The sequence below is a fragment of the Mycteria americana genome, chromosome 4, assembly GCF_035582795.1.
Source record: "Mycteria americana isolate JAX WOST 10 ecotype Jacksonville Zoo and Gardens chromosome 4, USCA_MyAme_1.0, whole genome shotgun sequence".
Classification (NCBI taxonomy): Eukaryota; Metazoa; Chordata; class Aves; order Ciconiiformes; family Ciconiidae; genus Mycteria; species Mycteria americana.
This window is the reverse complement of record NC_134368.1, coordinates 46,023,981-46,045,342: the sequence shown is the minus strand read 5'-3', so window position 1 is coordinate 46,045,342 and position 21,362 is coordinate 46,023,981. Positions and strand designations below refer to the sequence as shown.

The following is a 21,362-nucleotide window of genomic DNA, read 5'->3' as shown; positions in this document are numbered from 1 at the left end:
AGAAACTTAACCTTCTAATGGACTCCAGAAGAAAGGAGTATGCTCAGGGAAGAGATGGTAAAGATCATCATTGGTGTCATGTCACTGATTCATAATTTTGAACATAGAGAAGCAGTGACACTAGAAGGGGAAATGTCTCACTTGAAGTGACCAAGAGGCCTACATTAGACTAGCTGAAGTATATATTGCACCATGGTACTATACTTTCTCTGACTAATGTGCTTATGCTAGAACTGGGTGTGTCCTGACACATTCCCGCTCATGCAGCTAAATGCACATTGAGGAAACTGCTCATAGTCTTATGTGCATATTTGAATGCGTTCCACTGCCAGTAATTCATGAGGAAGTAACGGAAAAAATTGCCTACCCAAATACTTAAAGACAAAATAACTGGCACCAGGAGATGTTTAAGATCCCTGTTCCTCTGCTATTTCCACACAATCCCATCTAGGTGAAAGCCTTTCCTCTCAGCCAGTTTTGTCACATCAACTAGAAGACATGAATACCTAGGATGAAAAGCTTGAAGAAACACCTCAAAAAAAGAAATTTTCCACATCACAACCAGCTATGTTAATTCCAATCTTAGAATAAACATCACAAAAAACTCCTTTTTCTATTTCTCATGCAGAAAAATGGTTACTATATATGTGCACATCTGCGTTGAAATGTAACTCTTTTTTTTGTTTCAGATGCATGACTGTAAATCTAAAGAAAAACCTACCACAGATCATGAGTCAATTAAGTGCATGGACCTGTCCTGAAAAACAGAAGCTACAGTCTGTACTGAACTGGTAGAGGAAACATGTCATCCTTTTTCTTCAGCTGTCTGCAAATTGATGAAGTAAGACAACTTACCAGCTATGGAAAATTAACATGCTTTTGATTTTGTAGTGTTTTTCCTAGAGGTATTGTCGTCACTATGATACACCTAGTAATGACAGCAACAAAAAAAATAGCATTACTCCTGATATGAAGAAAAATGCAGTTATGACTCTCTTGGCAAATTTTGCACAACAGGCCAAGTTACAGTTGTGTTGAGTTTAACTCTGGTTGTTCAAAGAGCATCTCCACTGATAGTGAGCCTAGGGACACATACCTGTCAAAAGTTTTCAACCTTCCTCTACTAAACAAGAGCCTAGCTGAAAAGTTTGCATGCACATCCAAAAAGTCCATCCTTGAACCAAGCTCCAAGGCTTATAAAATGTGCCTGAATAATTATAGTAAAATTGAATGGGTCAAGAAGACAGATAAAAGACTGGAGTCCACTTTCCGTCTGAAAACAAAGTCTGGGGACTTAGGCGACAGTTAGGATTAATCTGCATGAGACAATTACAAAACTTTGACTTTAATTTCTCTTTTTTTTAACACGGTATAGTTAAGCCCATACGAAGATGCATACTGAAATAATTTATTTCAGTTTTGGGGTAGTTCATATTCAGTTTATAATTATTAAATGGCCCTATTATATATGTACTGTGCCTACTACACCGGATCTTTAATACATGCAGCCTTGGTGGCTCAGAAATTTAAGACAACTCTGAAGATGCTGAAGTAGTTATCTGTGCACATCTCTGCATCATACCCTCTAGACATACTTCCAGTGCTTCAGAAATGTGTATCATAGTTACCACTGCTGCTGTTTCTTTGCATTTCTGTAAGGTGAAGAGGTCCCAAGCCAGGGGTGTGGTCCTGATGTACAAGCTGATGTACAAACACAGCAGGACTTCACTCTGAAGAATCTTAAACTATCATGACAGACAACGGTCGGACAACTGAAATGTCCATTCTTGCTTGGGAAGGGTAACAAGGAGTGCATAGCACTAGCTGTATTAGTAAGGGCTTCTGTCTCCTGCTGTGAAAAAGCACAATGCCTGCATGTCACCTTTTCTCTTTTTAAAACTAGGATCTTTGTGCTGTGTTGAAGTGTACTGTGAAACTGCATGATGTGGCACCGTCAACTTCCTCATTCTGACTGTGTTTACATTTCCATGCAAATTTCTTCCCAGCAAAGAAAAGTGAGAAGTTTTGGGTTACCATATCAAGAAACTAAGCCTGATTCTCATTTACCCTTTGTAGATGAGAGTTAATGCTGGCTCACAAGTTTGGGGAGAGAAAAAAAAGAAAGAAATACTTGTTTCAGTTCTGTTAAACTTACGGGATGGTGCATTTTCATTTACCACTAAATTCAGTAGCTCAAGTCCACCCAGTTGTCTACTCCAAATGTGGACTTTAGCTCAGAAGTGGCCAGCTTGCTCTCAATTCCAGGGGAAAATGCTCACCTTCTGATTGCATGCTTCACACCAAGGGTATCAGACTGTCAGAAGCCTGAACGTCTGAAATAGAGAGAACTGTTGGTGTTGCTTTTTCTTTCCCAAAGCTTATTTTAATGCTTATTCTGCCCAATCATCCTTTGTATCATTCCAATCCTTGTGATGGGTACCAAACTAACAGCCCCTGCACATTCACAGTGTAGAGGTGTTCAGCAGTGCAAAGTCCCGTACAACTTATGCCCGACTGGAGAGGGTGTTTTGCAGGCGCCGTCCGTCAGATTGCTGTGGTAACGGCAGCTCTAGAGGACACTGAATCAAGACCATAAATTTATTTCATGTAAGTCAAGTCAATGAAAAATGACAAAGAGGGACCAAAGCTGGATTTGAACTGGTCACCTAAGGAGGAAAAACTCCATATCCCATTGTATTGAGCTATCTGGCACTCTGCCTCATTCTCTGCCTCGGGCTGGAGATTTAAAACACAGTAATACTCAGCCAGAGGACACAGTGTGTCCGTCTTCATGACGAAAAATGGAGCAAAGAAAAACATTTGATTCCCTTGCAGGATTACTGTTTTTAAATAAGAGAAGTATGTCTTCAGATTGAGATACGCTAACTTCTCCGTAGCAAAGGTTTTTGTGCTATTTCTTATGGCCTGCCTAGCAGTTTATTACTGAGAAAGAGCGACAGAAAGCAGTCAAGAGAGGCGCACTCAGCCCACGGCGGTGAGAAATTCCTCTTAAGAACGTTAAATCTTTCTTATTAGGGACTAACCTGCATACTTCTAAATCATCAGACCAGTCATCATACAACACCGGAGGCTTCTGAACAGCATCGGTCACGCTGGGCCCTGCCCCAGCAGCTGCTCCGCTTTCTGGGACTGCCAGAGCATCACTGCCAGAGCCTGCCTCTGCAAAGCAGTCCTTCGAATCTTTATTGTGTCTAAGGAAAGACGCAGGCTGCCGATCTCTGTAGCAGCTTTTCCCTTTGCTTTTCCCACATTTTCTTGAGGAAATCCTTGCTTCCTGAGATGACGCTGAAGACTGTGATTCCTTAAGCCTTGGAACCCTTCTTCGGCGGTGATTTAAAGTAGGATTCTCAGGGTCAGACACTTCTTGCTTCTTTTTCCCCATTGTCCCCAAAGTGACAAGTTCAACAGTATTATTGTTTGAGGACCCGTCCTGGTTACTGCATGATCTATTGTTCCTTCTCCCTCTCCTGGGCATTCTGGCCTTTTCTCTCGCTCTCCTCCTAGCCTGAGCCCACTGACTCTCATCCGAAGATGATGATGAATCAGATGCATTCCAGCTGGATCTCGCAGGCTCAGGGTGCAATTTACAGTCTTTCCCCTTTCCTTGCTTTTCTGTATGCTCACCATTGTCTCCAGTCTCTCTTTTCCGCCTAAACCTTCGTTTTACTTGTTTCTTACCAGACTCCCTATTAGAAGGGGTCAGCACCATGACAGGGGTTGCATGTTCAAGCTCATCTTCTGACAAATCATGCAAGGTAGTAGATCTAGACAAAGCAGTAAGCAAAGGAAAGGGATGGAAATGGTAAGGGTGGGTGGAAAAAGAGAAATCACAAAAAAAAGGATGAAAATGAGAACATGAATTTTAATAGAAAAACAAGAGACTGAAAACCAAGAACAGAACCAAAACAAAGAGAGATCAAAAGAAAACTGAAGTCTACATAAATTATGAATAGTAGTGTTAAGCAGAAGCAAGAGCTACACATTATTTAATAAAAACAACTAACAAGTATCAGCCAGATTAGAGTATATTTTTCTCAGCACATACCTACAAATGTCCTGAGTGGAAGGGCAGACAGACAACCGTGACTGACTCCTGGGAGCTGTTCCTGTTGTAGGACTGCTTGCCTGTTGAAATAAGTTAGATAGTTTGGAATCTTTGTCCATGAAATACATTGCAGATATTTTACTGCTTTGCCACATGATTACAAAATTAAAGTAACTGTTGCTGCTGTTCATAGCGCACTGTTGAACACATGAAAGCTCATGAAATACAGGAAGCCTGACCAAAAGCAAAACCTATTTGTGGAACTAAATATGACTGAAGTGTTTCAGCTCTCATTCGCTCATGACTACTTCTTGTCGCTGTTTGAGGAAGCAGCTTTCAACATTTGAATTTTCATTTTGGTTTTGATCTACTGTAAATGTCTGATGGGAAAGGATGTTGTTTTTATTTCATGCAATCAAACAACCGTGATGACTCCTTTCAAAATGGAGTGAAGTGCATTTACGTTATACTGAGTGATGAAGAGCACAAAGCTAACCTATGTTGAGTGGACTGACAGAACAGCGAGAAAATTAAAGTATGTTTTAAAAGGTTTTCAATGCAATCAGATCTTCTAGAAGAGCTGAGACTGATGAGCCTGAGAAGACCAAAGTGCAGGCTGCATCCCTACAGAGCTGATCACATTCTCAAACAGCAGGAGAGATATAAAACACTTTTAGTATGTGACATTTTGCTCATAAGGTTGTTGCTACAAATTGCAGACTCAGTTGCTCAATACTTCCACTGAAAACATATTTTGATGGTGTTAACAGCAAACCATTTCAATCTGCCTCACAGTCTACTGGCAGCATAGCTGTATGGAATCCAAATGTAAATCCAAGGCTTTGTGGTTCTTCAGGATCACTCATGAGGTACAGTATTGTGGGAAGAGGGTTCGATACAAATCATTCTTAAGGCTATGACCTTCCCTTAGCTGATAAGGCCATTAGCTTTTAGTATGCAACCCTATCCCATTGTGAGCACCACTACCAAATGGAGACAAAATACTACAAGCCTAAGAGTTCCACAAGATCACACACCAGATGCAAGGGAAGAATGACTACTAAGCAAGAGCACAAAGTACAAATAATACAAAGATGTAAAGGCTGTCATCCCAAGCTTTCGTACTACCAAATCAAATTCAGTCACACGTAGAGTCCATAATTAAAATTATTTCTAGCTCACCTTTCACAGACATTTTTGTGCTGTCAGTTTGAAAATTAATAGCACAAGCAAAAATAAAGAAATACAGCAAGTACCTGCTGACACTTCACTTTTATCCAAGGTTCTTAATACCCATTATATTTCATGCATAGATCTTTTGGAAACATCAGTCACCACTATGTGCTTTTTTGCTTCTAATGGGATACCAGTTGAGACTTAAGAACAGTGCTTTTGCATGAAAATAATCTTCTAGCTTTCGGAATTCAAGTAAACCTTTTTACCTCCTGATGTGTTAATATCACAACACCAAAAATATTACTAATTCTTTACTACTAGTTCCATGAAATGAAACTTGCATGTATGAAAACCAAGCCAACATGAGAAACTAAAATGATAAAGCGTGTAGGCACAATCCTTATGTTCAAATGGTTTTTGAATGCCTGGGTCCACCAGGCAGAGGAGGAACATTAGGGTGTCTACATGCAGTCTAATGCTGGAAAAAAGGACGAGTACCAGTGACAGAAATTGTTTGTATTTCCTATCTCTTTTTCTACAAAAGCAACATTTCAGTTACACGTACTGTGAAGGAATATGAATTGTTCTTACATACACATTAGAAACAGATGGTATATGTATGTTTGGATATATAATCTTTTTCCACCTCAGCCTCTGTGATTAGTTTTAAGTGATTAGGCATACATTTGCGCAGCTACTTAACGAGCAAAGATGCAGACATCAGCACCAGAGCCACATTACTGGGCTACACGCAGCTGCTATGTGAAAAAATGTCCCTCCAGACTAAACCCCAGATGAAGGACTGCTGAAGAAATGCAGCCCTGGAGTCGAGTGTGGGCTCCTGAATTCACCCCCTGTGACTCGACCCCATTTCTTTTTTCCCCTCACAGCTGCAGGACTGTACCATTGCTTCTTTCCAGATCTGTGTACTGTGGACGTTCGGCTTGATCTTCAGTGCTGAGATCATCCCCATACCATAAAGGCAAGTTTTATGTCACCTTGCCACAAGCGTTACCCTACGAAGGGATAAGGAGAACGGCTAAGCTGGCCCAGTAACCGTACAGTAGATCTGCACAAGTTCAACTTTCAGCAGCTATTAAAGCAGGAAGTCAGCTAGACAGTTCTTAAGAGGGCTGGAATCAAGCCAGAAATTAAAACAAATTCCTTGAAAAGCTTTTACACTTATTATTTGGGACTGGAGACAGGTGGAAATCTAATTATTTTAAGATAAAAATTACATTACCAGTTTGATTGCTTAAATCTTACATTTCACTCTCAGCTGTAAAGAGGTCTGGACTGTTTCAGCCCTGCTCCGTCAAATTTACTTTCTAGTTCCCCTGCACTGGCATAATGATGTTATGTTTAGTTGCACATAACTCAGAGGAAGGTTTATTTCCTTCTAAAGTAATTTACATCAAATTCTTAAAAAACCAATGAACGCTTTTTGCTTGTTTGTCTAATCCCTATTGGAGCAAACCTGACATCTGGGCAGGCAAAAAGCCTATGCACCAATTAAGTCCTCAAAAACAAAGCAAGAAAACTCCAACATGCTGAGTTATGCACAAGATAATTCAGATCCTTATCTGTGAGCAAGTTGCATTCAGTAGGTTTCTACAACTTTTAGATACAAATTTTTATTTTTATCTACTTTACTAGCTTTTAATGGTAAAACGAACTGATGGAGTGATTTCTAAAACCAATAAAGTTAGTGTTTCTGATATTCATTATCTGATGTTTACTTATGGACCTCACCAGTACTGGAGGGCCTTACTTTGTAAATAATTCCAGTTTTATCTCCGTAAAATAAAGAGGAGTGGAAGGACTTGTTAATGTCAGGTCTGTGCCTGCTACCTCATGTCATATGAATATAATCATTCACAGCTAGTCAAGCTGTTTTTAAAAACTTGTAAATTCCAACTCAGCTGGAAGCCTGTTCCAGACCTTTACCCCAAAATCCCTTTGCTTTTTCACCCTACCCACGCTCTGACAGCATAAACTGCATCTGCTTTCTGCTGCCAGCACTGCCTCTGGGCTTACCTCATTTCTTTTGGCAATATTCCCTCTTAGCCATTTCCTCTACAAGCTATACATCCCAAACTCATTTAAAAAAAAAAAATGTATATTCTCTTAAGTCCAGCCTCACAGTGAAGATACCTAAAGTAGCTTTTAGTCAGTTGGTATATTTACAGAGCACAGCATACAGCCATATGGAAGTTCCAGGTTAGATGCTAGAAGGGATATAGCTCTAGGTTAGATCCTAGAAGTTCCAGGTTAGAGCGCAGAAGGGATATAGTTGTATCAGTCCAGCGTGCTGCTTCTTCTGAGCGGCAGAGAGGGCTGACGAACCCAACCAAGCGCTGCCCTGCACAAGTTCCACGTTCCTTCAGTCCGTGCTGCTTTGGAGTGTCTGCAGTCCTGGGCTGCCACAAAGCACAGCACTGAACAAGTCCGTTATTCCTGCTCATAATATAAGCTTTCTTTTATTTTTAATCATCCTGACCGCTAGTTTTAACAACAAAATACAAAATCTTTTAAGTGGCATCAAGTTTATTTCGGAGGAAGCAAAACACTGTATTGATTATATTGTGGGACGTGATTTTACTCAGCTTTTCTGTTAGGTCAAAGTAGAGCCCTACTCTCTTCTGAAGAAGAGCACAACTTGACTCATGTTCTTAGACTACTTTCAACATGCAGTGTTAAGCTAATAGAAGGTCAGTGAGGACTCTCATTTTTTGTTACTATCTGGAAAATTCGATCAGATCCTGAACACCAAAGGAAAGGCAATCTTGATTTAAAATTCTTATTGTTTTCATCAGTCGAACTTCATTCTGTCCCCCATATCTGTCTTTGCTGCAGTCTTTTAACACAGACACATGTGTGAGATATTAAAGTCCCCTTGTGTCAGATAAATGATTATCATCTCGCTTGTCCTGAAACCTCTGTATTTGCCAGGATTCTCTTTGAAAAGCATTCTACCAAATCCAGAAAAGCTGAGTAGAAACGTGTTCCACAAGTGCAAAGCATTCATATTTGAATGGAGCTAAGCTTTAAAATAACAAACCAGATGTAATGGACAGCTGCTATAAAATGGCCTCACAGATACCACCAGAAAGGCTAATGAATCCTCTAATACCTCTGTTCTCAATAAGGAAGGTATTTCCAAAAGCTGCTCAGCTTACAACACTGCCTAAGTAGAAAGTCGCAGAAAATTGAGGGAAGGTAGGGCAGATAGGAAATATGACTAATGCTTTTATTCTTATACTAAGTATGCTTTATAGCAGTGATGCATCACAGAATCCTCCAGATCCCACCAGCCAATATAGTTAAAAAGCTGAAACTCTATCCTATTAAAATAATGGAACACCAAGGAATGGATACTTTAGAAGATTATGGCAGTTTGCATGACAATAAGCTCAGCAGGAGATCCAGTCTGTGTCTTTTCATCTGAAAATTTCTGCTTCGTAAACAATGCAACTTTTTATGGAAAACATCCATCTTTATAAACTTTCATTTGGATAATTTCTCAGGTCTAAAAAGATCAAAAACTTGGTGGAAATGACCCAAGCCAGGTCTGTCTTATGAAGTGTGTCTTGATGGCAACTGGAACTTATGCACATGGGTTTAGGAGAGAGGAGTTTCTTGGGTTTGTTGTGGTTTTGGTTTTTTTTTTTCCCTTTTCTTTTTTTTAGTCCTTTATGATGGAGTTCCTGCGTTGTGCTCAGAGTTATTGTAGTCTGACTGATGGCTTTACAGCAACCGTTAAATTAATTGGTAACTCAATTTCTGTTACATTTTCTTTCACAGATTTTTTTTTGTAAATCATTCCTTGCACATTTCTTTCCCAACCCTTTTCTTTCTCTCCTGTCCTCCTTCCCCTCCTTCCACCCACCTCTGAAGAGAAGGAATAAAGGGAAAAGTAACACATAAGGAAGGAGAGGAAATATCCTTACGATTCTGCTGAACAATACCATTCAGCACCTTTGAAAGTCAGTATGATCCTGTTAGAAAATGGTCTGAAATCTAAATCACTAAAGCAGGTTTACTTTCCATCTAAGTAAAATCAAAATTGCAAGTGGCAAATCTATCCTACTGTTTAAAAAATGAAACCAAGAAAAGCAATTACAACTTTGACTTGTAGATTCAATAAGCTATTTAATATCTTTTCTCCTGTCTTACTGATCTATGTTAATGTTTATTTTAAAGGTAGAGGTTCTACTCAAAAATCCACTCTTTCTATAGACGTAGAAGCAATGCTAGCTAAGCTTTGAATTATCAGATGGATTATAGTTTGCAAAAGTCTTTGTACTGCAGCAATGCAATATTTTTGATTCATGATTCCCTTCAAGGATGCCTCTTTCTAGGCCTTATCACTTTCTTACTAAAAATGTTTTGTGGTTCTTAGAAAAAACCACACAGATGTAGGCAATTGAAACAAAGGATGTGCTGGTCTTTACACAAAAGGTGCAGAGCCCTGAGACCAGCAGCTTTTGACTGCTTGGAAGGAGCTAAATGCAAATTTAGCCTGTAGGAAAGGTGAAGCACAAAACATGCATCTCCTTTGTTACTGGATTTTGTAGTATTGTAGTTGTAAAGGTAGTCAGTATCAGTATTCAGAGAACATCATTTAGACTTTCTCTTCCAAAGAGGGCATCTGTTTCCACTTATCCCTCTATCTGCAAGACTTAAAGGCTCAAAATGTTTCTATATACTAAACAGCTTTCGATCCTATAACATTCCTGCCATTCTCCCGCAAGTGCATCTGTACGTGAGTGCACACACTCACCCTATTCTTCATTTGGCCTGATGGGCTACGAAGGACACAGACTGGCTAAATTCCCGTCTGTGAGGATATCATTATTATATTTGAACAACTCTACTCTGGTGTGTATTTGATATCTATTTATTCCAGCCCTAAGGAAGACAGAAACCTAAATGCGCCAGAGCAAAAAAGCTGTAGAAAGTATATTGAAATGACTAAGCCAAAAGACAGTGAAACCCTGACAATGCATCATTACGAAAAACAGGAGACACCATATTTTTATGAAGTGCAAAGAACCTCAGACTGCAGCAAAAAATAATTTTGTACCACTGTAGAAATGAAGTCCGCTTAATTGAATTATTTTTAGGACAAAGACCTGAAATGTGCTTCTGAGTGCCATGGTGAAAAAAATAAATGCCATATAAAAATTTCCAGGAGTACCTATGGAGTAGGTATGTTAGCGATCACAATTCTTGTTGAAAACTAAACAATAAGCATATGTCATAACTTGCATACCATGTTTACTGAAAACAAATCAAAGCTACTTTGCCGGTATGGTGTTGCATTTCATAGGATAGGACTGAAATCAGTGATAACACAATGTCTTTACAGAAGTGGAAATTATATATAGGCATTACACACAAAGTAAGCTTGTATAAACACATAAAGTTTGTGGTACTTAACACAATTCAAACATATATGCAATTTTGTCTGGCTGTGTGGATGTGGCATGTTTAGGTATACTCAGAATACGCTGTTGGTAAGAACTGTGATTTAATAAAACAGAATCTGTATAATTGTATGTATTATTGTATACATACAATCGTATTTTTGTATGTATTCCCTCTCATTAGAACATGAGTTTAAATCAGGTCAAGTGTATCCAAGAATAAATTGAAAATGTATTATTTTCTACCAGTTGTCCCCTGGAACTGAGATGTATTTAATGCAATTCTCTTCAGAAGTTCAAATTTCAGGCAGACTTAGGTAAATTCTGCAGTCATGCCTTTTGTGAAGCATATTGTAAATAAAGAATAAATTGCATGGACAGGCCACAAAGTGTTCTTTAGGCAAAGAAATCAAACATTTACATCTAAGAGGAAAAAAAAGTCCAGCAATAGTTATTATGCCATTGTATCTAGTTCTAGTTTTTTGCCTTTCTCTGCTTTATGTTTTTATGAACAAAATACTTTTCACTAACTTGTTTACTTTGTGCTGTTGTTTTTTACAGTAACAGAATCATAATGAGAGTTAAGTGCCAGGTTAGTCTTCACCTTTGATATTAATGATTCTGTTTATGAGCAAGAAGAATCATTTAGATGACTAACATAACATTTACACTCATATTTTAATGCCAGTTTTGTATACACGATATTATTCACTGTAACAGCACTTTTGAAGGCTGACATTTTACACTTTACAAGAGCAAGGACTTGTTTTTTTCTTGGTTTATTTTCTTTTTTGAAAGCTCTAAGTTTTCTCTCAGTTGCTCATTACAGTAATCTAGAAGCTACGGTTGGAAAGGACGGAACTACATGGTTCCTTGAAAAAAAACCCGCCAATCTGGAAGAGAATTGTCATTTACGATGAGTGTGAAATTGGCAAAGGACAGTAAGAATAACAAGTGTGGGTCAACCTGCAGCAGTGCAGTCCTCTGTAGCAAAACGTCACACAACTGATTCAGTCATGCAACAGGTATCTTGGAGATGCTGCAGTCCTCTCTCAAGCTATCAAAGTCCATGATATGAACTTCTTTAAAAAGAACATTTACGTTCCATTATGCTTTTTCCACCATGAAACCTATCATTTGTGCTTACAAGAATGCAGACAGAAGTTATTATGCATTCTCTGTTGGTATCACTGCCAAAGACATGCTGGTATGTTTACCCATTTAAAAAAACGCATATTGTGTAATAGCAAGTTCTGCTTCAAGTTGTGTAAATCACCCAAACTGTGATACAGGACTCCTCATACATTCACCTCATACTGAGAGAGGATGAAAAATTAAAGAATATCAAAACCCATGTGAAAGACCATTCAATTTTAATGGAAGAGATGAAATGCAAATTTATAATTCAGAAGGATAAAATATTATATTACATATTACACAAACTGATACTCAGTTTGTGAAATATATTTCAAAATCACAAACTGAGTAGCTCAAATCAACAATCAATAAATTGGCAACAATAAATTTTTCATCTGAAACTTTAGTGGGCGTGACTTTGACATGCTGGTGCCTTTTGGTTTTCATTTGTATCTTACTGTATCATATTCTTTCCTTCTTTCCTTCCTCTGTTGTTTTTCATATTCTAAATTAGACCAATGAATATTATCACACTGAATATTCCGAAACGATCACCTCACTTCTTCCTGACGTAACTCAATGGAGTTTTATTAGATGGATGCTTCAGAGACTTGTAAATAGAAGTGTTCTAACACCTGCTCCAGGCTTTTGAGAAGCAATTGAGCCAAAACAAAAATCAGGCAATTTGCTCCAAGCCTGAGTTTCTCTGCACTGAAAAATAAGCCCAAAGCTCCCATTAGAGAATTTCAAATCTTAGTGCTGAGAGAGCATCCTTCTCTAAGGAGATCTTGAATTATAATTAACATGCAGAAATGTAATTACAATGCATTAGAAACATTTCTTCCAGAAAGCATTTTAACATAACCAGGCAGCCTCAGAAACACATATAAGCATAACCTCTACGGACTGTAATTCAAACACAAGATTTGTTCCACTGGTTAACCACAACAGAAAGAAATGAATCCACCAGATCCTTCTCAGGCTAGCGTTCCTCTTGAATTATACACATATTTAGGAAGACATAAAAAGTTTACTGAAAAAATCTACAGTGCACAGAACTAAGCAGTGGCAAATAGCTAATGAACAAGATCAAGTTTTTCATTTACTGAGATTTTAAACACACCCAGATAAGGTAATTCTAACTCTGAAATCCAGAACAAGACTATCTTTTACAAAGAATAATAAAGTTGGCTCTACTACCAGCATCATGGGAAACGGGTGGGAGACAGTAAAGTCTAAGCGTTAAAAAAAAAAAAAAATTAAAAATAGCAAGCCTGGTTCATAACTCATATTTCCAATATTTCTATGTTTTTATTTGTATGTGTTACAGTAGATAGGTTTTGAAAGCCATAGTTAGTAACCAGGGCTCCACTTTGTCACTACAAGATAATATGAAACACAGATCAGTCCCAAATATAATCTATTACTCCCAACACTAGAAGGGCAGAAGGCAAGACCACTTGTTTATTGATTTATTGATTCTACAAGAAAAATCTAGAAGATTTTTCTAGATTTTCTACAAGAAAAATTACCAGAAATCAGACACTGGTACATTTTCCTAATGGTCACTGCTTGGAAAACCAACTGAAGCTGTTGCTCTTGGAGTCCCAGGGCAGTTTTACTGATGTACAGGCTGAAGTGAATGAACGAATGTCCCAGGGGGATATTCACTGAAGACAGCCCCAGCTGACTGTCAGTCAGGAGTACCAGGAAACAGGCAGATAGAATTGGGCAGAGTACGGAAGACTGAGAGTACAAAATGACGCGAGATTACTTTCAAACCCCTGCAATTAACTCAGTGGTTACCCCACAAACGGGGTATTTAAGGTCACAGTAATGAGCTGGAAAAGAACACAGAGATGGATCAGCAAACTAGTTTGAGCAAATGCTCTCTCTCCTACCCGCCGAGAGAAATGCTGCTGGCACGGCACGGCACGGCACGGCACGGCAGTGCCAAGGGCAGGGGGGGTAAAGCACAGCGTCTTACGGGGACAAGGGGCAGCGGGAGCGATAGCCCTACTACACTCACTTTTCACTGCTCATGTACTCTTGCCCACCAATAAAACAGTACTTGAGTCAGTGCTGAGTCAGGTTAATGGAATGAAAGCGCAGGATTTTGCCTTACTCCTGCCATATTGATGAAATACTCCATTATACATTTTTACTTAGTAACATGAATTACAGTAGACTTTATAAATAATTTCATATCGAATCCTATCTAAATATTTTAAGTTTTGTCCTTTCATTTGCCTAAAATAGTTTATTACTGACATTCTTACCAGAAACTTATATGCAAGATAAGAAAACTCTTTGCAACATGCTAATTTTCTGCGCTCTCAATGGACAGCAAAAGTGAATGGTAAAATGGAAATGTTGATTTCCCCCCTGCCCCTCTAGGGAATATTTGATTGTAGAATCTATAGACTGAATAGATATATATGAACTAGTATCTGGTAAATAACAAACAAACCAAAGCCATTCCCTCTCATTATGCCTAGATAAGACATATTCAATGTTCAACAATTCAGTTTAATCTGTAATACAACGTAATTCAGAGTTAATGTACCTAGCATGCAGAATTGCCCAAGCATACACTGCAAACCTCAGGTGTCCTCTCTCAATAAACAAGAACATTATGAAATATGGATCTGTATTTGCAGAATCTGCTATATTCCATTTCACAAATAGGGTGGTACAAAATCAAGTGATATCACGGAACATTGCCTCTGCTCTGGACCAGGAGCCCCATATACAACCAAGGGTGGCATACACGATACACAGTAAGTATTAAAATGTAACTCTCTATTTGACCCTTTTTAGCTTATTCATACAGGCAAATGAAAGCAGTGAAAGACACAAAATCAAATCAATATGTTTTGATTACTGTAATTTATATTTCTAGATAAAGACTTGCTAATTTTTCTGTCAATTGGAATTTTTGTTGCGTGCAAGATGCGACACTGCACAGAACTCCTCTTGTCTTTGGATTATAGTTTACATCACCTAGAAGCTTCCAATCTTGTTTTGAGGTACAATATTTGTTACTATTACTTTGTGCCATGTGATATTAACCTGAAAAGTTAGGTGTTTGCATTTCTATGTATACACACATATAAACCTTCCTGTTTTACAAAAAAAGCATTTTGAAACAGGCAATAAACTGGAATCTGGCTTTCCAATCAAGTGTCTTTCAGCATTCGACAAGCTTCACTGGCAGGTAGCTTCACATAGAAAAACTGATCCCAAAGAATGAATGATGCTATACATCAGAAATGATTAAGTGCATGCCTGAAAACCTTGCTTATTAACGTACTAAAAAAGATGCAAGCACCCCTTTCTAATAAGCACCTATACTGATTTCTGCAGAAATTACTTCAAAATAAATGTTACTCACTGCCATGTGTCTTGTGTCAGTGAATATATTTATGCTTTGTCACAGTGTAACCCACACAACTGACTTAAAAATGCAGAAAAAGTAGTATCAAATCCACATAGATTTACAGTAATTATAACTATAGACATGCACTTTAAACTCTTAGTGAAAATAATACATAGAATTTACTGTGATCAAGCTTGTAACTATAGAACCACATACTTTTTAAAAATAAGCAACAAGTCGGGAAGAGATTCAGCCATATCCTACAACAGGCTGGATATATTCTACATGTTTTTCCCCACTCTTTTTTTCCTTCTTAATGTAAAAGAGCAGAACCTAACATATACCTAGTTTCTTTAATGAAGAAATCACAATTTTTTTTTTACAGCTCTAAGAAGAAAACAGTTTTACAGTGTGTACCCCACAGACAATAATATTGTGGGGAAGGGGCCTAAGGATACTGTGCTTGCACTGGATGCAAAATACAATTCTTTAGATACAAACGTAATACATGACAGATGTTTACACTGGGATTCAAATAATTATTGAGTTTTTAGCTTTTACCTCCTGCATATCCTGGCTTTTTGGCATAGATTTCAGCCACATCTGAACCAAAAATACAGAAAAAGGGGGGTTAAAAACAAAGAACTCCAGTACAAATCCCATTTTGCCTCTCCCTACAGTTTCCCTTCTCCACTTCCTAGAAACTAAAAAGCATCTAGATATAAAGTCCTGGCTGCAATAAATCCCTGTAAAAAGAATTCAGACTGAAACGATAACACATTCATAGCTTTACACATTACAGCTGTTATTATTTGGGTAGGGCAGGGGGAGAAAAATCAAGCAGTAATTCCAGCTTAAGACAAAGTGTTAACGTAATGTTAAGCAGTGGCAGAAAGCAGATGAAAAAAGTGCAGGTGTTATTTACTTCTTATTATTACACATATTACAGTAATGACTAATTGAATATTTACACTTTAAGATGGATTTTACATGGAAACCACAATGTTAGGCAGCAAAAACTTAAAATCTGATGTTGATAAAGAAAACATCAGAATATGCATATATGGTTAAACAGAGTAAAGTACTGTATTATATTTGATAAACGTAGTTTTCTTTAAATTCTATACAAAGGAAATAGATGTCGCATACCTTTGAAATGTTACTTGATCGACTTGTGGAACGCCCTGGGGATTTGTCATTCTGGAAAACAAAATTAAAAGGTGAAAAAAGTTATGTCATTCAAACTCTACCTAAGAAGATGCACCCTTTTTGTGACTGTGAGTGCAGAGAGTTTCTCTTCCTCTACTTCTCTTCAGTTTGGTTACTGACTGTACAATGGAAAACAGCTCAACAAATAAACCATTACAATATTCATATGACTTACATCAGTAAAAGTTGAAAAAAGTTCTGTAAGAAATTAATGTTAGCACTTAATTACCGTTAGTTTATTTTGTGGTTTTTTTTAACAACATTTTGAGTGAAAGATTAATGTATCATCACAGCTTCTCATGAAAACTGGTACTTATGTATGAACAGGAATGTTTCATGACAAATAATAAAATCCACCACTGGACACATCCCAGCTGAAAAAGTTGAATTCATCCTTCCAGCAAAATGAAAACAGTACTAGATGACTTCCTGGCCAGACATGTTCCGAGAACAGCAAACTGTAACCAGTCATAGATGTAGTTCAATTTAACACCTACCCCTCCATCCCCGCTCACCCACAAACAAACACCATAGGCTGAAATCCATTAATAAGGTATACGTTGAATAGCTACATTTCTAGAGCACAGCTTTTTTTGCTGGTAATTCAAAGGAGGAAGTGAAGTAGTGGTTCAATAATTTGTTCAGTATTTACACTTCCCCAGCTATAGATTCAGCTTCATTTACACTGAAAAGGTAAAAGATATTTCAGAAACAGTGCTCATCCCCTTGGTAAATGCACACGTCTTAGGGAGGTCATGGAAATGTTTTTCTCAGCACTGAGAATGTAGGTTCAAACACTAAGGTGAAATATTCATATAAACAAGATTGACTTTTACCTAGAAGGGGTTGAACTAGATACCATTTGTGCAAGACTGGTAAATTACTTACTTGGGGGTGGGCAGGGGAAGAGGAGAACAAAACCCAAAGTAGACTTTTCACCTGTGCAGCTTAATTTGCAATGCATGCATCACTGTGGCAGGCAGACATATACATTAATAATTTCATCCATACATGTCCATAAAAGGCTTTCAACTTGACTGTGACCCATCTCTCCTCATCCTTCATTTAAAGAACTACAGAAAAATACAGAAGCTGCCAGTTAAAAAAGGCTAAATTTCCTACTGCATGAATGCGCACGTCTAGTCTAGAAATTAGTATTTCCCCAATAATTTGTAGCACAAAACAGTTTTGCAATGGCAAAAATGACCAAAAAAACCCCCTTAGGCAATCTGCCAGCAAACATTTAGGAAAAAACCCTTTGCCATTTTTATATTAAAAAAGCTGCTTCGATCTCAACCCCAGTAAGCACACCCATATGAAAAACAGTTTCAAACCTACTTCTTGTTTCATATACCTACTGTATCTCTCTTCCTTCAGACTGTAGGTAGCTTACGTTTTTGTTCCATCCCTCAGCACGATCCATTTTTTTCACTGTAAATATTAATATACTGAACTATCTTCTTACTTTGTCTTCACTAGCACTAAGTAGCACAACAGACTCTTGCCCTCAAAAAACCAGCATCATTGAACTCCCTGACCATACATCATTCTCCATGTCATCCTACCATACTGGTTAATTCTCAGGACTTAACCACCTTCAGGTTTGTGTGTCAGAGTTTCTTCTTTTTTAGGAAGAATTAAAAAAAAAAGTCTTCAAGTTATGCACTCATTTATTACATCTTGTCCTTGAGGTTGGCCTTGCGTTGAACAGGGAAGTGAACCAGATGATTCCTTCTCACCTGAAGTATTCTATGAGTAAAATATTACTTCTGTGATATATTATCCACTGTAGCTTTGGTAATAAATTAATAATTGCTTATCCTTTCTAGACAACATTAAATACATACAGTTTTGAATGTCTTCATTTATACCCATAGAAAATACACTTTGGATATTCTGGGTCAACGTTCAGAGAAGCTCTGCTTTAAACTCAAAATAATAGAAGTTATGGACCCATGAAATTAATTCTCCTTTTGTGGTTAGGAATTATGAATGGGGATCATAGCTGAGAAACTCCCTGCTAAAAGCATACAACCTTTATCCTCCATCACTTGGACTAAAGAAATATTTTGTTTTTTCTGACAGTGTAGTGAACTCTGGAACTCTAACTTCCTTTCTTTTAATAATCTGTCATCCAAGATTCATTTTCAAAATCTGTTTCCTGACTACAGCTCTCCAGGCTTTTTACATGATCCATTCTTCACTACGGCACATATCTCCTTCACTTTAGTTACAACAAGCTCCTGACCCTCTAACTGAAAACTCCTAGCATCCACACTCTGCAAAGTACGAGCTAATACACTGAATGGTCTAAGTTGAGAGAAAGAGTGCGGGCTCTACAGCTTTTGGATAAATAATAAATAAATTTAATCATAATTTCCCAGTTCAGGTATTTCATGGTGATTTATCCTGAAGAGCATATAAATAAAACACAAAATGTTTCACTAAATAACCATACATAAATCAAAGATAGAATTCTTCATTCATTCAAGTTCACATTGAACTCGCCTGACTGTTCATACAAAGAAAGAACAGAATAGAAAAGTTATGGCAAAATCTCTTTTGAAATGTGTCCTTAAAGAATGTCTGTGTGCTACTATTTTAATGGTTTATCTTTACAAAGTAATCACATTATTAAGAATAATTGATTCCTTTTCTTACTGTAAGTGAAGAACTATCTTTATTGAAGAACATTCTTCCTACAAGCTTGCTGAACACTAATAAAAAGATTTTTTTTTCCACACATTCAATATTAATTTACATTTGAAAGGTTATATACAAAGAAATGTATGTTCAAACATCTATACATATTTCTGTGCGTCAGGGAAATGTCTTCTCATGTCCTTCCAATCAGATTATTTCAAAGAAAGTAGCATCCGCCTTTTGGAATCAACTCTTCTAAGCAGGAATTATTTAACATCTATAACTAGGGCTCTTGATCTTCCTGACTGAGTTTTCTAAATTTACACATACAGAAGTCTGGCCCTTGAGCAAAGTAAAACCAAAATATTTAGAGACATCTCTTGCTAAAATTATCAAACTGTCTTTTTCTCCAGTCAACAAAACAGCACAACACCTCCTTCCAAGGCTCCTCCTGGCCATGATAGGTATGAGCTTTTCAAGTTGTATGTTGTATTATGCAGTCCAAAAAACCTACGCTGGAATGCCTCTCCTTATTTCCAGACATCCTGTACCACCAATATCTCATCTCTTCTGTCTTGTGTTACATCCTGCAAACACTTATCAGGTGTCTCTTCAAAACTGTAATAGCACAGAAACGAGCTCCTGTAACTATTCCACTGGAATATCGAGAAAAATCAGTCTGTGTTTGTAAATTTCCTAAGAATTCAGTTTTACCAAGATCATTTATAAGGTTATAATTGAAAATGGAATTCAAGCTTCAATATAAATTCTGAGATGAAGACAAAGGAGAAATAATGCCATGAAATTTCAGATTGTGACATGTTTATGAAACTGCTTTGGGAGGAATGTTATATGTGCCTGTCCCATCACATAATACCAAGAAACCAACTCAGGTTGTAATAATTAATTAAAATAATTAAAAATAAAATAATAGCTAAATCTTTTTGTGTCAGTAAACCACCTCCTAAAAGTCTCATTTCAGCACAAGACTGGGTTCCTGAACCGTTTTTTTTTTTCAGTGACCAGCTAAAATTTAAGTCCATTAAATTTTCTGATGCTTAAAGATGCAGTTTTTCCCAGCTTGCAAATGTGACTTACATTGCTAACAAATGGTATTTTTATTAAAGCAAGAGAATACACAGGCTAGTAGTAACAAATTCCTAAAATACTCCTGTAAGTAGTTCAGGCTCTTATTGTAAAGAAGAAAGTGGTAGATTATCTGGTTGCTTTCTGACTCGCACTAAATTTTCATATGCACAGTTAATGATTTTAAGTCTTGCTGGGTAGCAAAGTGCGTTTCAAACTAACTAATCCGTTTGTGTGGTTTCTTTCCCTTAGCCGTCCTTTGCTCTGCTCTGGCTCTGAGCATCACTCGGGCTGACCCAGGCAGCTTGCTAATGGATTGCACTTCATGTCTCTGAAGAGAGCACAATAGCATCAAGAACTAATCGCAGTATCTTAACTCACAGGAGAATCTTAAGCAACAACTTCTGTCACAGACATACATGCAACCCACTCCCCCAAAAAACCCTTTGCACAAAATACTTCGCCTTTGTTTTCTTTTCTGTGGGCTCTAACCTTTGCATCCCCGTGGTGCAATGTGCTGCTTCACACATCTGCACACAGTCCTCAGGCTTAGCGTTCTATATGTGATTGTAACGACAGATTTTCTTCTAGAAGTCATATCGCAGCATATCACAAAAATAAATGTCTCCTATATATAAGCACAACACAAGCCAAACAAACGTGTTTCTGCCTGCCTAAAGTCCCTTTCCACCTAGTACCCCCTCACTGCATCTGCACAGGAGCCTCCTTTCAGCACCTTTTCACTTCTGGAATTTTGAATAGGAGCAGGAACTGCTTTCGCTTTACGGCCTGAGCTATCAGATATGTAGATGATCTCATCTAGCAATGTCAGTCGCTGGAAATCTAAAGAGCAGGAATTAGCATTATTAAAATTGATGTGTGGACTCGATATACTTATTCCAATACCTTAACATGAAAATGGAAAGACAAAAACACAAAACAGGCAACGTTCACTTTAACTGATAAAGAAAAACTCCAATGCCCATAATTAACTAAGACATAAACACACTGTGTAATTACTGGACATCGTGCATTTTTACTGTGCAATCTTGCAATTTTACTGTGGAACCCAGAATGTTTTCAATACCAAAGAACAGCCGGGTTCAAAGTGCCAACTCACAGAAGAAAAGTCTGCTGGGAATATTGAAGACTGTGATGCAGATGCAACCCTTAATTAAAATAATAATAAAATATAAATAACAACAACTATTAATAAAAATTCAATAAAATATCAACA

General features: G+C 37.6%; 1 protein-coding gene across 1 annotated transcript in view; it reads right to left on the bottom strand.

The window, feature by feature from the left end:
• Nucleotides 1-21,362, bottom strand: part of MARCHF1 (membrane associated ring-CH-type finger 1) — a 173,465-nt gene that overhangs the window by 32,294 nt on the left and 119,809 nt on the right. The window contains exons 3-5 of the mRNA XM_075499246.1: nucleotides 16,337-16,387; nucleotides 4,067-4,146; nucleotides 3,045-3,785 (exon numbers count right to left, since the gene is read on the bottom strand). Coding sequence (XP_075355361.1) covers nucleotides 3,045-3,785; nucleotides 4,067-4,146; nucleotides 16,337-16,387 — 872 coding nt within the window. The remainder of the gene's footprint in view (nucleotides 1-3,044; nucleotides 3,786-4,066; nucleotides 4,147-16,336; nucleotides 16,388-21,362) is intronic.